This window comes from Ornithodoros turicata, chromosome 7, assembly GCF_037126465.1.
Source record: "Ornithodoros turicata isolate Travis chromosome 7, ASM3712646v1, whole genome shotgun sequence".
Lineage (NCBI taxonomy): Eukaryota > Metazoa > Arthropoda > Arachnida > Ixodida > Argasidae > Ornithodoros > Ornithodoros turicata.
The window spans coordinates 708,516-724,905 of NC_088207.1; the positions used below are offsets into that span (position 1 = coordinate 708,516).

At 46.4% G+C, this 16,390-nt stretch overlaps 2 protein-coding genes across 2 annotated transcripts; one reads left to right on the top strand and one right to left on the bottom strand.

Moving 5' to 3' along the window:
* Nucleotides 1-1,230: 1,230 nt before the first annotated feature.
* LOC135399772 (uncharacterized) lies at nt 1,231-11,713 on the top strand. The gene is made up of 2 exons (XM_064631507.1): nt 1,231-4,743; nt 11,309-11,713. The coding sequence occupies exons 1-2, from the start codon at nt 1,231-1,233 to the stop codon at nt 11,711-11,713; spliced, it is 3,918 nt and encodes a 1,305-aa protein (XP_064487577.1).
* Nucleotides 11,714-12,183: 470 nt separating this feature from the next.
* LOC135399774 (uncharacterized protein K02A2.6-like) lies at nt 12,184-16,170 on the bottom strand. The gene is made up of 2 exons (XM_064631508.1): nt 16,079-16,170; nt 12,184-15,670 (listed from the first exon to the last, which is right to left on the bottom strand). Exons 1-2 carry the CDS (start codon nt 16,168-16,170, stop codon nt 12,184-12,186), a joined length of 3,579 nt encoding a protein of 1,192 aa, XP_064487578.1.
* Between the last annotated feature and the right edge of the window lie 220 nt (nt 16,171-16,390).

Consider the following 16,390-nt stretch of genomic DNA (forward strand, 5'->3'; position numbering starts at 1 on the left):
TTCCTAAAATTGGGAGAGGGAAAGCAAAATCCCAGCGAAAGTCGGACATGATAAGCCGTGCCTGTTTTATCTCTTTCTGCGATGTCGGGGAGGGCTGGGTTTCCAACCTCCTTTCGTCGGACTGACAAAGATTGCGCTGAAAAATTCATCGTGCGCTATTCTGTGCGACCTCCGTAGAGTATGATGTTCGGCTATTTTCTCCGATGGGATAGCTCCTGAATATCCCTGTCAATTATCATTAATTTGACTAAATTAGACACGCTCTTCACATTGGCGGGGTTACAAAGTTACCTTTACTATGCAAATTTCCGACTTAAGCTCGCAAAAATTTACCTAATTAAACTTACGTTACACGACATTCATATGAGGAGGTGGCAAAAACCCAGTAAGAACAAATGCCATAGACCGCATGGCTCTAGTTGGTGTAGTTTTTTTATTATAATTCAATGACACGTTATCTGGGACACCCTGTATAAGAATGTGCGACAACCTATTAGAAACTCATCATTAGTTACTCCGAGTTCGACAGTCTTCAGTGTATGGGTCCGAGGCCTCGGTTTCAAGCGACGCGCGCACTGGTACAGGGTCCGTCGAATACGGCGAGTCGTTGTGGTCTATGGTGGCGGTCAAGTCATTCTCCTCATTAGAATACACGTCTGAATCGGGCTGAAGTCCCGTGGAGTTCTATTCTGATGCGGAGTCGGTTTCCATGACTGCAGGTTGAGCGTAACTTGCTTCCTGGCGTCTTCAATGCAATACAACACATGGGAATCACGGCAGACGAATCTCGCGACTGACGTCACGGCGTGGCGCTCCTCGATTCCGATGCCACCGCCTGCTCTCATAGTTTCAGTTTCGCTTTATCATTTTCGCTGTTTATAAATTATACGCGCACATTTATACGAAACGGAGGCTGTTGTCAGCATCTGGGGGGTGGTCTCTTCTGAAATCAACTTTCACTTAATTTTGGGCACAACCGTTGCGGACCCTCCCTTTAAGGAGACCCTTTCACATCTGCTTGACTGCGAATCAGTAGGGGAGGAGGTGTTGACGATATGCGCCTTCGGTTGTAGGCCGTTGAAAAGAAGGTGTCGTCGTGTTAAAGTTTGGCTTCGCAGCCAATATTCCCGCAAAGAAGTGTGTGTTGAAGCTCTGGAAACACCTGATATTTCAGCTAATGTGCTACACCCACCTGATTGTAATCTAACACGAACTCTAGCCGAGAGAGGCATGCAGGTGGCCGACGTTGTACCTACGGGCACAACCTGTAATAGTGAGGTCCAGATCCTCATTGGTGCAGATTCCTACTGGGCAGTAGTGACAGGCGAGACGGAACCAATCACAGACAAGCTCTTCGCGATTAAAACTATATTCGGCTGGACAGTTCAAGGCCCTACTTCCTCATCGTCGTCTGACAACTTGGACACCAATGTAGGTGTGCTTAGAGTAACAGCGGAAAGCTTTGAAGACGAAACTTCTTCCCAGCTGCGAAGATTTTGGGAACTTGAACACATTGGGATTCAGCACAACGAAACTGAATGCAAAGAAGATCATACTAATGAAGTGATGGATCATTTTACTAAAACCATTACGAAGAAAGACGGAAGGTGTGAAGTTTCGCTACCTTGGACCACGAAAAAAGACGAGTTACCTTCAAATCTAGAAGTAGCAAAGACAAGACTGCGATCGCTAACGAAACGCCTCATGAGAGACAGTGGGGTAATTGAAGAGTACGATGCTGCTATTCGCCTCTACGAACAAAACAGACATGCGGAAAAGATACCAGCGGACAACAACTCGGCTAACACTCAGTACTACCTTCCTCATCGAGCTGTGATTCGACGTGAAAGGGACACCACAAAAATAATGATTGTATTTGATGCTTCGTCTAGTGTCGCTAGCGAACCTTCTCTCAACGATGTTCTTCATGCTGGACCAAATCTTAATCCGGAGGTCCTTCACGTTCTGCTCCGCTTTCGCAGGAACACAGTTGCACTGATCGCTGATATTGAGAAAGCCTTCCTACAGATTTCATTAGCCGAAGCTGACCGCGATGCTTTAAGATTCCTGTGGTACACGACAACACCAAGAGTGGGACAACCATTACCCGACGTTGAAGTTCTGCGTATGACACGGGTCCCATTCGGCGCTACTTCAAGCCCTTTTCTTTTAGCTGGAACTGTGCGACACAATCTACAAACATCGTCTGAAAAGTACCCGACGACTTGCAAACTCCTCTTAGAGAGTTTCTACGTAGATGACCTGGTAACCAGCGTCGACACAGTTGAAGAAGCACAACAGCTTTGGAAGGAGTCAGTCATCATTTTTGAAGATTGCTGCATGAGATTACGAAAATGGGCAACCAATGATGAACAGCTGTGTGCAACTTTGCGGCACTACGAAGACGAAAGGTTGATCTCACACCACGAGAGGAAGGTGTTAGGTCTGGTTTGGGATGCGGAAACTGATACGTTACGAGTTGCGCTACATTCCGTGATGAACTTTCTGCTGACAGCTAACGTTACCAAGCGTAGCCTGTTTCAAACGGTAGCGCGAATATTCGATCCTCTTGGGATTCTCGCACCATTCGTTATAAAAGCCAAGATCTTGTTCCAACGTGTCTGGCAAAAGGATCTAAGATGGGACGAGAGTCTCCCGCACGACATTCTGGAAGACTGGCAAAAATGGTGTCATGAACTCCCAAAAGCCGATGAAATATGGATTCCAAGGAGCATTAAAAGTACGGCGCAAGTACTCAGCCAATCCGTACACGTATTCTGCGACGCCAGTTTTCAGGCATACGGAGCGGTCGCCTACATCAGGAGCCAATATACCGACGGATCATGCACCGTTCAACTTTTGTTGTCGAAGACCAGAGTTGCTCCTTTGAAAAGCATTACATTACCACGTCTGGAACTGCTCGGAGCTCTGCTAGGGACTCGCCTTTGCAACTATGTCAACCACAGCTTCAGCGACATTGTTAAGGCCACACTCTGGACTGATTCTATGATTGTACTTTACTGGGTACAGGGTCAAATACAACGCTACAAGCCCTTTGTGGCCAACAGAATCTCTGAAATGCAAAGTCACAGGAATCTTTCAGATTGGCGACACTGTCCTGGAAAAGAAAATCCAGCAGATCTTCTTACACGTGGCGTAAACGTTGAATACTTGAAGGCAAGAAGTGTCTGGTGGGAAGGACCGCCATGGCTGAAGGAAACAGAAGCGAGCTGGCTGAAGCTGGTTGACGTGCGCAGAATGCTAGGAGAAAACTTCCGTGACGAAGAAGTCAAGACAACATACGTCATGCTCCTGCCATCTCGTCAATTGAAGCCAATTCTAAATTTGAACGACTATTGTTCGCTGGATAAAATCATCAGGGTAACGTCATGGATATACAGGTTTATACAGAATGCGAGACAAAGAGAGCCTAAAGAAAGGGGCCCCCTCACTACGGAAGAGCTACAACAGGCCGAAAGGTACTGGATCAAAGACGTTCAAGAGGAGGTGTTCTCAGAAGAGTTACAAGCACTGCATTGCTCACAACCAGTGAAATCAACGTCAAGTCTAAGAGACTTCCACCCATATTTGGACCCGAATGGACTTCTACGAATACAGGGAAGATTACAACGAAGCAACGAAAACGAAGAAGTGAAGCATCCATTGATATTACCAAAGCAGCACACCTACACGCGACTACTTATCGAAAATACACATCAACGCTTACTGCATTCTGGAGTCCGTGACACGCTCGTTGAGCTAAGAGAACATTATTGGATTATCCAGGGTCGTCAAGCTGTGAAAAGTGCTCTGTACAAGTGCATGTGGTGCAAGCGGCAACGCGCTCAACCGACGTTCCAAGACGTTGCCCCGCTTCCTCCTGATAGGATAAACCTTTCGTTGGTTTACATAGGACCTTTCGAGGTAACGGGAACAGACTTTGCGGGACCCCTCTTCTACAAGACTGTAGGCAACAACTCAACGAAATGCTGCATCGCTCTTTTTACGTGTGCTGTAACAAGAGCGATCTACCTAGAAGTTGTCGACGATCTCACAGCAAACCAATTCCTCATGGCATTTCGCCGGTTCGTAGCCAGGAGGGGACTATGTAAGATTATTTATTCCGACAATGCGCTTGCTTTTAAGCGAGCTTTTAAGGATTTTAAGATCCTCTGGAACAATATACGTAGCCCTGAAGCACTCGCCTACTTTTCCAAAAAATGTATCCACTGGAAATTTATTATCGAGCGAGCAGCATGGTGGGGAGGGTTTTGGGAGAGGATGGTGCGATCAGTGAAGAATACTCTCCGACGATCACTATCAAAAGCTTTACTCCATCATGACGAACTGATCACAATTCTGATCGAGATTGAAGCCATAATAAATTCTCGACCGCTCACCACTGTTCATGATACACCAGAGGACTCTTCAGTGCTAACTCCTGCTCATTTCCTGGTGGGAAAGAGACTGACGACGTTGCCAACTGACAAGGTGACGTCCACAGCGTCAGACTGGAGCTCGTTGAACAAGAGTTACCGACGTCGTGAACAGCTGCTCAACTCCTTCTGGGCCCGATGGAGGAAGGACTATTTGCTACAACTTCGGTCCCATCACACAGCGAAACGTGGAAATGCAGTAACTTTGAAGCCCGGAGATTTGGTACTGCTCATGCAAGATCGCTTACCAAGACATCTGTGGAAGATGTGTCGGGTAGACACCATTACTCCCAGTGCTGACGGAAAAGTAAGAGCGTGCACAGTCCGACTACCAGACGGAACGTTGTTACGTCGACCTGTGCAACTTCTCTGTCCACTAGAGATTGTTTAATCAAGTCAGCAACTACTCACTGCGGGGGAGGATGTTGGGGAATCGAAACTAACTTTATCGTCTTTGTGTGTGTTGAATGGGTTTGGGAACTGTCCTGAAACGAAAAGGACGAAGAGGAAGTTTGCACGATGATGATGATTAAAACGAACGTTTTTAGACGAAACATGACGCTTGTCATCCTTTTCTGATCGGCAAACTGAGAAATGAACCGGGTCATCGTGTTGCAGAACATGTGTAATGTACCTGGTGTCTCTACAACAGTGAAGAGCCAGGCATAAATCAGAAGACGTCGCTTGGGTCTGCCAGGGTTTAGGCTGCTTTCACATCTAACCATCTATATATATCGAAAGAAATTGCGGTAAGCCACTGTCTTGCATTTGTTCCCACTTGTTGCAGAGTGTCTGTTCTTTACGCCCATTTATGGCAGTGTTTGAGCTACTATCCCAATAGATGGAATGAACTATGTTAGTGGTTATCTTTCAGGGATGACTGTTGCGAAGAGGCGTAGCAATCACGTGATGGTTATTATTATGACCATTATCAGTGATTATCTTTTTTGTACATGATGTTTCACTAATTGATTTATGATTTTAAGGAACGTGCACATAAAAGGACATACCCCTCATTGTCTTCTTAAATATTCACCATTACACATTTGTAGTCTTGTACTTGGACACATTTAGGTTTCGGGTTACCTGCGCTTTTGCGCCAGTAGAAGTGAAATTTTTAACGCAACATAGTAGGAAGAGGTAGCGCAAGACAACGTAGAATAAACAGTAATTCACAACATTTGATGAATGTTATATCAACATAAAAAACAAATGTCAACGTGCGTTATAAAATTTCGCTGATTCTACGTGTTTTTGAGCGGACATTTTCTACGTAGAATCTACGTTGCACGCTATCGCAGATTCTATGGTGATATTCTAGACGTGTTTACAAGTGTACCTCTCTTGCATTGCGAATTCATTTGACCTCTCGTATATTTATGTAACTGTTCTAAGAATTGTTCACCTGATCAAGGATAGACTCGGCCAGACAGCTTGTTTTTCCCATTACAGTGACGCTTCGTCTTTTCGAATTTCTGTTGTCCGTCATACCCTGCAACTGGACTCTGGGGAAATCATGTGAAGTGTTGAAGCACATTGATATTAAAGTGCACGCAAGTCATATCATTGTTATATGTTCATATGAGAAGTTGAAGCATATTACGTTACATTATCAACCATGCCAGCTGCAAATTTGCTCATGTGTGTTGGTCATTATGCACAGAGAGAAGACATTAAGTGCACTTACAGCTGTTGTGACAGCGGTACTAGACATATGAGGATACTCATCTCAGGATTTTGGTGTTTTATTTATCGAATGTGCCAGCAGCATCGCGTCTTATCAGTCTCACCCTATATTGTTAATTATCAGCCTATTTATGTTGTAATATAATATTTTGTACTATTAGAAAGAGCGTTTTTTTACAGTGCACGTACCGTCAATGTACTTGGTTTGTATTCAATAAACAAACGTTCGCTGATACTATGTTCTCTGTTGCAGAGTAGTATTTCCCGTAGAATAAGTAAAAATTACAAAAAAGCAATAAAATACCGTAATAATATATAGATGGGTAGAAATCCAGCGAACCGGTAGAGATGTAGGAAGGGAGTTGCCTCAGGACAGAAGCCGCCGATATTTCGAACAGAGACTGTTCTTCTTCTGAAGAAGAACAGTCTCTGTTCGAAATATCGGCGTAATAATATATGTCCTGTATATGTCCTCTATATGTCCAAATATCCCTGACAGACATTCCTGGAACCTTCCCTGGATCAGCAAATGTGGAAGAAATACGGGTCCTCTGTCTGTCCCAGAGACGTCAATGGGCTATTCAGCACAGTCTCTGGAATATCCCAAAATCCCAAGCAGGATATCGTGTGGGCGTTTCTGAGACATATCTGGTTTACTGGGTGTTGACTGGGAATACAGTGTCCACAGTGATACCGTGCGCTCTTCGGGTAATTGTCGGGTCGGGTCCCACCCGACCTCAATATCTGCATAGTTATATTAAAATACAGTGATGATAAATCGAGCCAGAAGTCTGAGATATTTGTTATGTTCCATTCGATCGTCGATTCTCCTCTGCTGATTGTAGAAACTGGATAATAAACTTGCGTCTCGCATGATTCTATTGAAACTTGGGTAGGAGATATGTTGAATAACTCACACTCCCCCTTCAAAGACAGCTGGGACTGTGCGTGTACAAAGTTGACCTGCGACATCCCAGTAAACCATTTACATCCAGGCAATATCTATGTTATATCTAATTCCGGATATTCGGATATCTGCTGGAGGTTCGTGAGGATCCAACTTACATCTACAGGACGTCCGTGAGATATACATTTTAACCCTCCTTTGTCATCCCAGATATGTCCCCGCAAGGTATTTTAGTGGATATCTGGACACAAATTGGACGTCCCAAGTACTTCTGACTTAAAAGTTAATATTACCTTGCGCATATTTACTTTTAGTTTAATACATATCTGAGATGACGACGCGTCGCTGATATGAACAGAAAGTACATATCTATTACCAAACATATTACATAAGTTAATTATCACATGTTTGTTGAAATGAACGCCTCGAACATCAACAACAGGGGGGAAAAAATGCAGTAACTGTAGTGTGCCCGCCAGCGTTCGGCCACACTCCGACACACGATCCACTAAGGTCCACCCTTTTGCCCCCTCCACCGCGTACGCATTTTTGAAGGGAGGCCACAGTACAACAGTCTTTGTTGACAAAGTGGCCAAAGCATATACTGAAATACAAGTTGCTGAGGCACATTCGTTGAGTGTATTGGGCCGTGATACATTTGTAGCGGTGAGGAGGTGCTTCTTTCCAATTAACCCGTGTCCCTGCAGAGTCAAGGCATAACCAATAACGTGTCTCACATTCCTTCCTGTCAAATACTATGTTTCTAATTCAACATATTGTCTATAGTGCGATTAGCTGTTTAGTGGAGCTGTAAAACTGATCGAATTCCACTGTTGCTTGACGAGCGTTACGCATAGATAAATACTTTCACGGCAAGCAGCACGCGAACGATAAAAATATATAACGATTTTCCTTGTTCCCCCATATCCAGTTAGCGTTTACAGAAGTTTTTGCTTGCTTTCAGCACACAAAAATGTGGCTGTCAGAACAAGATGTCATAAACTTCACATTTATCTGTATATCTCCAGGCGACATCCCTGTGACGTTCAACCAGTGCCCAAGATCTCGTGTACTGGACCTTACATGGATATCCCAGGGATCTCCAGGCTGCTTTCTCCAGTCAAATATCCAAAACGCGATATCCTGTAGGTGTACCTACGACATCTGTTATTTACTGGGTAAAACGCATGGTTGTCGAGATATCCAGGACGTTCGCGATCTTATGGGGATGTCCTATGGATATGAATGGTTTGCTGGGATCTTTGCAAATGAAATACACACACACAATGCTTTCCTCATAGCTTTATTTGTTAGCATCTTACCCCAGCAAAAGGCTCTTTTTTCTTCCAATCCCCTTACCCTTTGACAATGTCCTCACAACCCTACCTGGGCCACCTGTTTTCAGAATGCGATGCCCAATTCGATGCATTGTCCGCCTCACTTTCTACAAGTGAAAGGCCACCCATTGTCCGACTTCTAACCCGCTTGGACAGTGATGCACACTTTTAACGCCTGACTGACCACATTTTTCGGAATGCGATCCCATTCACGATTGGAAGCATTGCCCTCCAATCCCCTTTACCTTTTGACATCGCCCTCAGAACCCAACCCTACCTGGGCCACCTCTTTTTCGGAATGCGACGCCGATTCGAAGCATTGTCCACCTCACTTTCTACAAGTGAAAGGGCGACCCATTGTCCCGACTTCTAACCCCTCTTGGGCGCCAATCCCCACCTGTTTTCGGAGTGCGACCCTATTCTCAACCCTGGTTGCTATGCTTTTCCATGCAAAAACCTTTTACTTTATAAAGAAGCAACATCAATGTGTGAAAAAAAGTGTCTCCTTTATTTCATGGCTACAGAGGATTAATCGAAAATGTCTCTTCTCTTCCTCTTTTTTCTTCGATGTCCGCTGCCTGCAATGTCCTTCAAAATCTGTGTCCCTAATTCATTTGAGGTTGCTCTCAGTCCTTGCTTGATGTTTCGCCCTTCAGATAACTTTTTCGCCAAATTTTTGCTACGCTCATCGCAGTAAGGGCTATGTAAGGCTTTGCACGATGCAAAAGTGGCAATGCTAGCTTACGCAAAGAACTAAACAAGCCATTCACAGTTTGAAACAGTGGCCCTTTGTATGGTAGAAGATCTCCAAGTCCTGATCCATAACGGATGTAATAAGTCCAGTCTTTCGAGCCGTGGACGTTTATTCCCTTCTAACCTCTTTCTCCTCTACCCTCTTCTTCCTCGCTTATGTCTTCGGTGCTTTACCAGGTATACGCACGAGCGACTTTTCGAGGCGAGATCTCCTCGGAGAAGCGAGGGTGACAGAAGTTACGTAAGAGCAAACGGAGTGCACGTGACTTGACGTCATGGCTTCTTGTGCAATCCTTCACGCCGGAGGCAGTCCTCCTCAGGTAACCGAGGATGCGGCTGTAGAGTATGTACCACTACGCCAATCTACAACGTTGCAAGCTCTTTGCCCTAGACTGTGCGCGCGCTCCGATTGGTTGACAATGTTTTGAAATCGCATTTTCTTCGCGCGCATCTGCGTGCAACGTCCCGGCGGCAGTTTGCAGTTTCAACAATTTCAGCATAGTTTCGAAATAGCTCGCATCGGCTGGCACGGCGTCCGTCGTCTTGTGTTCCGTGTTTCGGTGACGTCAATCGGCAGAACAGTTTGTGATTCTACGCGTGTTGTGCTGTTCCTGGACACGACTATTACCCCACGTACAGTTTATCAACTGCTGGAATGCTTCGTGGGTTGGCGCGGTTGGAGAGTGAAGAACGCGTTCGGGCGCCGTTTGATTTTGGGGGCTGACAACAAAGACAGGATTACGATTACGTGCCTCACAAGTGCCTTCTGCTCTGCAAGCAACGAAAGAAGATGCTCATCGGTCGGCATGGCGTCCTCTTGTGTTCCGTGTTTCAGTGATGTCGATCGGCAGAACAGTTTGTAGAAGTGTTCGCTGGTTTATTCATGCGTCGTTGTGACTCAACGTGTGTTCTGCTGTTCCTGGACACGACTATTATCCCACGAACAGTCTATCAACTCCAGAACTGGAATGCTTCGTGAGTTGGAGCGGTTGGAGAGTGAAGAACACGCTCGGGCCGTGTGGACTACGCAGTGGACTTTGTATTCACAGTGCACCCATGTATTAGATCTTTGACTCAGTGCTTTGTGTCAAATAAATATTTCTTTTAGCCAAAAGAAGCTTCAGTTATTTTGAATATCGGGTAACGGCGGTAGGCGTGAAATCCGGTAGAATTCGATGGTAGCCAGAACCGGCCGAAAGCTCAGCCAAAGTTAAGGCTCCTGATTGGCCGACTGGCATTGCATAATTTCTACAACGTTGCACTCTCATTGGTCGTGTGCCCAGTGTTGTGTGAATTATCTCAAACTATGGGCTCTATGGGGAGCTGTTGGAGCCTGCCGGAGGGCCCCGCAGAGATTCTCTCGGCTCTCCACAGAATCTCTTCCGATCTCTGCGGAGAAAACATGGCGGCTGCGCAGGAGCTGTTCAGGAGTGATCGTTTTTTTACGACCTGTTTAGCGCGGTGGAGATGAACGTGTGTCTTTGGAAGCTTGATTCACCAGACTACAAGAACGTACGACTGAAGACAGCTAACTGGGAAAGCATAGCGACAGATCTGCAGCGAAAGCACGGCGGCAAAGTTACAGGAGATAAGTATTTGTTTCTTTGATTTCTCGAAAATGTATATGCGCTATACAGTCTTTGTCGGTGTCATAAAATTGTCTTTCAAAGTATGTTTGCTATCACTGCTGCTGAAGCACACAATCCTAAAAACGGAGTCGTGGCTGACGATATACTTTTAAGCAAATCGCGTTGTCGGTGTAGTACCATTTTATCATGTGTAATGCTAGCGTCGGTAGCTCGGCTGCAAGGCAACATTATCAAACGATATGTTTTTCTTACATGACGTAAGGAGATACTTTGCTATAAAGCGAAAGCAGTATAGCGATGAACGAAAGAAGAAAATGGCTACGAAAAGCGGACAGGCAGGAGTGACGTACATCGGCAAGTGGAAATACTTCGAAGCACTGTCTTTTCTAGATAACTGCTGCCCTGATGTTCATCACAGAGTTCTTGGTCTGCAGCAGGTAACGAGAGTAGGCTGAGCCAACTGTAACTTGCTTCTGTCACGGTTGCTTCTGTTTGGAACATTTATGAACTATTCAGTTGAGTGAGAAGTACACTCTGTTTTTGGAGACCAAAATGGTGATATTTCTCTCATGCAAGCTTTGTCACTACTATTTTTTGCAGCCACACGCTGTTGATCAGACTGAGAGCACAGAGAATGAGTGTCCCACTAAGGAGGACGGGCAGGCATTGGTTGATCTGCTTCCCGTGGAAAGTGAAGCCATGTCGACAGCTGACCGTACAGTGGAGGAGCCCGAAATGGTGCCATCATCCTCCCAGCCTGCACCACCTGTTCCATGGAAACAGAAGAAAACTGCAAGAAGTACGGCTGAACAAAATGAAAGAACAGGTGCCCTTTCCCGAATTGCAGATGTACTTGCACAGCAGCCAGATGAGTATGCGACATTTGGAAAGCTGATGGAGTGCCGTATGCGAAAGATTCCCAGCAAGAGACACAGTTGGTTTGAGGTGCAGGTCCCAAGTTTTGTAAATGAATTAGAAGAAGAATTGGACAGAAACAATGCATAGTCATCCACATAGCATAAACCTATTCTAATCTGAACAAATCCTCTATGGTTGCAAGCAGTAAGACATAATGCAGATAAAACATTGCCCCAACCCACAATATCATATTACGCTTTATCGACTCCTTTCACAAGATGCTTCAGAACTAAACCAGTTACGTAGTAATGGCAGAGGCAACTAATTGTGAGACAATTGATGTTCTGAAGCTGGAACACATATGTGGTGTCGGTCGGAAGGAAATAACTACCTTTGTAAGAAAGAATCCAACTTCCATGGAGCCTGCATGACGCGACCGTCCATGAGGAGATCAACTTCTTTCTCTTTATTTTCGATGACCATCGTGCTGACCATCTGGTCCGCATGCTCATGCCGATAATGACCGTAACAACACAACATTCTCCCCCCCCTACAAAAAGTCCTTGTGAAATACCCAACGCAGACGTATAGTGAAACGCGACAAATAAAAGTGAGTCTTAATGACCGACGGGGTCCCCGTATCTTTTTGGAGGACGTCTATGTCTCGGAGGCAGCAGACGTGTCTGCTGTCCTGCACCTTCGTTCGAAGGCAAACGTGATCCTGCCCCTGGCACATCAGTTGGCGCACCGATGCCAGTAGCAGGGGGGTAAACTTGTGGTGCCGCTTCTTGATTGGCCTCGTGTTGTGACTGGGATACAGGGACATCGGAGGCATCCATACCCGTAGTAATGTAGGTGGGATAATCCAGCCTGAAGGATTCCGTGGAAGGTGTGGGGTTGCTGCTTGCTGGTTGAATAGCCGCTGGTGCGAACTTTGATGCGTTCCATGTGTTGCCGTCGGCTAGTTGGAACGAGTACCTCCCTTTTTGTCGGATGATTTTGAGTGGCTTGGAGAATGACGGCATTCCTTTTGGAGTGAATCCTGGTTTGCGTACCCGAACGTAATCTCCTACTTTATATTTTGGCGCTTTGGCACTACGTTTCTGGTCCGTGTAGGTCTTGCTCTGTTGCTGATGCCTGCGCACGCGTTCACGTAGATTGTTCATTGCTGCAGCAGGATCATCCTCAAGTAAAGATGACGGTATCCCAACGATGTCCAGTCGTGTCCGTGGTTTCCTGCCATGTAAAAGTTCAGCAGGTGATTTTCCGCTAGTTGCATGCGGGGTACATCTGTACACTCCCAGGTACTCGGTGACGGTTTGTCGCAGTGGTCTTCCTTCCAAGAACGTGGCTTGAACATAGTTTTTCAGAACTCTATTAAACCTTTCAACAAGCCCGTTTGCACGTGGATAATACAGAGATAAAAATGAATGTTGAATGGCTCTATCCCTGAGGAACTGTTCAAACTGATGTGAAATGAACTGGGGTCCGTGATCGGACACCAGGTTGTCCGGATAGCCTTCACGTGCAAACACTGATCTCAGGAAGTCCAAAATTGTTGATGCTGTCACATTCGCGCAGAACTTGGCCTCTGGCCATTTAGAAAAATAGTCCACCATCACGATGGCGTATCTGCAGTCAGGAGGAGCTTTTTGAAAAGGGCCCATTATGTCCACAGCTACCTCCTCCCATGGCCTGCTCGGAAACGGAATGGGTTGCAGTGGCCAGTCTGTCCTGTATTCCTGAGTAAGCTCTTCAGTCTGGGCATCGTGTGACAGAGGCAATCGTGACAGCGCATCTGCTATTTTGTTGTCGGTACCCCGGCAGTACTCGACAGTGAAATTGTAACGAAGAAGGCGCTCTGTCCATCTACTAAGTCGCAGTGGACGTCTTCCTGTGCCGCGTGCCGATAGCAATGTCACCAAGGCTTGGTGATCTGTGCGAATAAGAAAAGGACGACCCCAAAGGTAGACGTGCCAGTGCTCGCACGCCCATAGGCATGCCAGCGCTTCTCTTTCCGCTACAGCATACTTGCGCTCTTGCGAAGAAAGGGTACGTGAAGCAAAAGCAACTGTCCGATACATATTGCCTTGCACTTGTTGCAGAACAGCTCCTAACCCGTACGAAGAAGCGTCTGTCGTGACGATTACTGGTAGTGTAGGGTCGAACGGGTGGACGACACGGTCTTCTCTGAAGAGTGACTTCACAGCATTGAAACTGTCATTGACAATGTCTGTCCACAGGAAGGGTTGATTTTTTCGTAGTAGGGCACGCATAGGCTCCACGAGCGTAGGAAAGTTTGGGACGAACTTTGAGTAAAAACCTACAAGTCCCAAAAACGAACGTAGGGTAGCAACATCGTTTGGTGCTGGTGCATGTGTAATTGCTTCCACTTGAGAACGAAGCGGACGTAATCCATGAGTGCTTACGTGGTGCCCTAAGAATTCCAGCTCCTGTGTCTCGAACACACATTTTGCATTGAGCTTCAATCCGGTTGAGCGAATGACGGTGAGCACTCTTCGAAGATTTTCTTGATGTTCCGCTTTGTGTCTCCCAAACACAATGATGTCGTCGATGTAACATAATACTCCGGAGCAATCCTTGAGTATCAAAGACATCATTCTTTGAAACATGGCGGGCGCAGATGAAAGTCCGAAGCAGACCCGTTTGAATCTGTAGAGTCCATCATGGGTAATAAATGTGGTCAAGCTCCTACTTTCAGGATGCAGAAGGACTTGATGGTACGCTGACGTTAAATCGATCCGAGAGAAGTGCTGAGCTCCTGCTAGCGCGTTCAGCAGCTCTTCTGTATGTGGAAGAGGGAACAGGTCTGGTATGATGGCTTTGTTCACCTCACGAAGGTCCACACAAAGGCGAATCTTTCCATCCTTTTTTGGAATTACTACAATGGGGGAAACCCATTCTGACGCCTCAACCCGCTCTATTATGTCTTCCTTTTCAAGGCGACGCAGCTCTTCCGTAACAGCGTCGCGAACTGCCAATGGCAGTCGACGTAGTTTAGCAATTACGGGTGGGACATCTTGACGAACTTTCACCTTGTGGGTAAATCCCTTAGCCAAACCCAGCTCTGTTGAAAATTGCTGTGAAAAGTCCTGTGCAAGTGAGTCTGGTAGCATTGATGAAGCGAAGGACGTTTCATAGCAGCTGAGTGTTCCACCTTCAATATGTATGCCGAGTCCTTGGATGGCGTCAAGTCCCAATAACGTTGTTCCTCTGGAAACTACGAAAAAGCGAACAGCATGGTGCTGGTCTTCGTAAGTAACGGCAGCCTCAAAGCACCCCTTTACATCAATCTTCCGTCTTGAGTAATCCACTAAAGCAGTACGTGGTGGAACCAAAGTGAAACGATAAGCGAAATGTCTCCTGAAGAGATCTTCTTGCAGAATGGATACTGACGATCCCGTATCAATTAAGAACTTTACCGGTACAGTTTCAAGACGCGCTTCGATGAAGAGACCTTGCCCTTCCTTTGAAGGTACCACGACATTTAGAACTTCATCCTCCTCTGTAGAAAGCTCCTGTACTTTCGTCGGTGTCTTCAACGCTCGACAAACCGTGGCGTAGTGACCAACCTTGCCACAGTTGTTGCAACGCTTGTGAAACGCTGGACAGTTCGAAGCATTTGCGAGATGCTGCGTTGACCCGCACCGATAGCAGCGTAGTCTTTGCGCTCCGTCCTTGCGCTGAGAGTTCTGGGAATGATGCAGCTGGCGCGTTTGTCCTTTACTTTCACGCCCTCGGGTCTTCGACGCCGGAGCCTTGCCGATGGCTTGAACGACATCACCATGTACGAAGGACTGGGTTTCGTCCGATACCCTTTTACAATGCTTGGCGATGTCCACGGCACGAGAAAACGTTAGAGCCGATCCGTCAAGGAGAAGCCTCCCACGTATTTGCTGCGAAGATACTCCTTGTACAAACTGGTCTCGCAAGTTGTCTTCAGTTTGGGCGCCAAAGTTGCATGAAGCGGATAACTCCCATAAGGCCAAAACAAAATCGTCAATGCTCTCGCCCGGTAGCTGAGTTCTTCTCCTGAAGTTGTGGCGTTCCGTCACCACGTTGATGTGGTAGCGAAGTAAGCATCTAAAGTACGTAGGGCCGTTTCGTACTCGTCAGGAACAGGCGTCACTGTACCTGACACGGTACTTGTAGACGGTGTTGCGCCGGCTTCACGTGATGCAGTTTGCGTAGCTTCGTGTACTACTTCTGGAAGCGTATTATAAATGCGAAGGCCTTCTATCCCCAACCAATGTAGAAGGATTTGCTTCTTCCTTTTTGATGTGAATTCCTCAGCTCCTGAGGCTCCCAAGAAATTGCAGAAAAGTTGTCTCCATTGCGTCCATGGAACGTTAGGCTTGCCGGGAGTGGATAAGAACGTGGGCGGAGGCGTAATACCGCCGAAGCTCATGATGAATCTTCAACGTGGTGCAGTTCCTTCTCTTCTCAAAGCCCTCGTCGCCAATGTGGTGTCGGTCGGAAGGAAATAACTACCTTTGTAAGAAAGAATCCAACTTCCATGGAGCCTGCATGACGCGACCGTCCATGAGGAGATCAACTTCTTTCTCTTTATTTTCGATGACCATCGTGCTGACCATCTGGTCCGCATGCTCATGCCGATATGGCCGTAACAACACAACAACATAGAAAGGACAGATATATACAAGCCTCCTTCAACAATTAAATATAGAGGGACAAATAGCACACATGCCTCATAATGCCCAGCAGCATGAAGCAATTGAATAAAGGCAGCTGGGACTGTAACCCGCACCCCCTGATTTGCGGTCAGAGATGCTACAAGATACA

Excerpts from the sequence above, each read along its gene's own strand:
- LOC135399772 (XM_064631507.1), top strand. The coding sequence starts at position 1,231 with ATGCAGGTGGCCGACGTTGTACCTACGGGCACAACCTGTAATAGTGAG. Across the intron at positions 4,744-11,308 it reads CTCCCAGTGCTGACGGAAAA|CCACACGCTGTTGATCAGAC; the intron begins GTAAGAGCGTGC and ends TATTTTTTGCAG.
- LOC135399774 (XM_064631508.1), bottom strand. The coding sequence starts at position 16,170 with ATGGTCATCGAAAATAAAGAGAAAGAAGTTGATCTCCTCATGGACGGT. Across the intron at positions 15,671-16,078 it reads TTGGATTCTTTCTTACAAAG|ATGCTTACTTCGCTACCACA; the intron begins GTAGTTATTTCC and ends TACGTACTTTAG.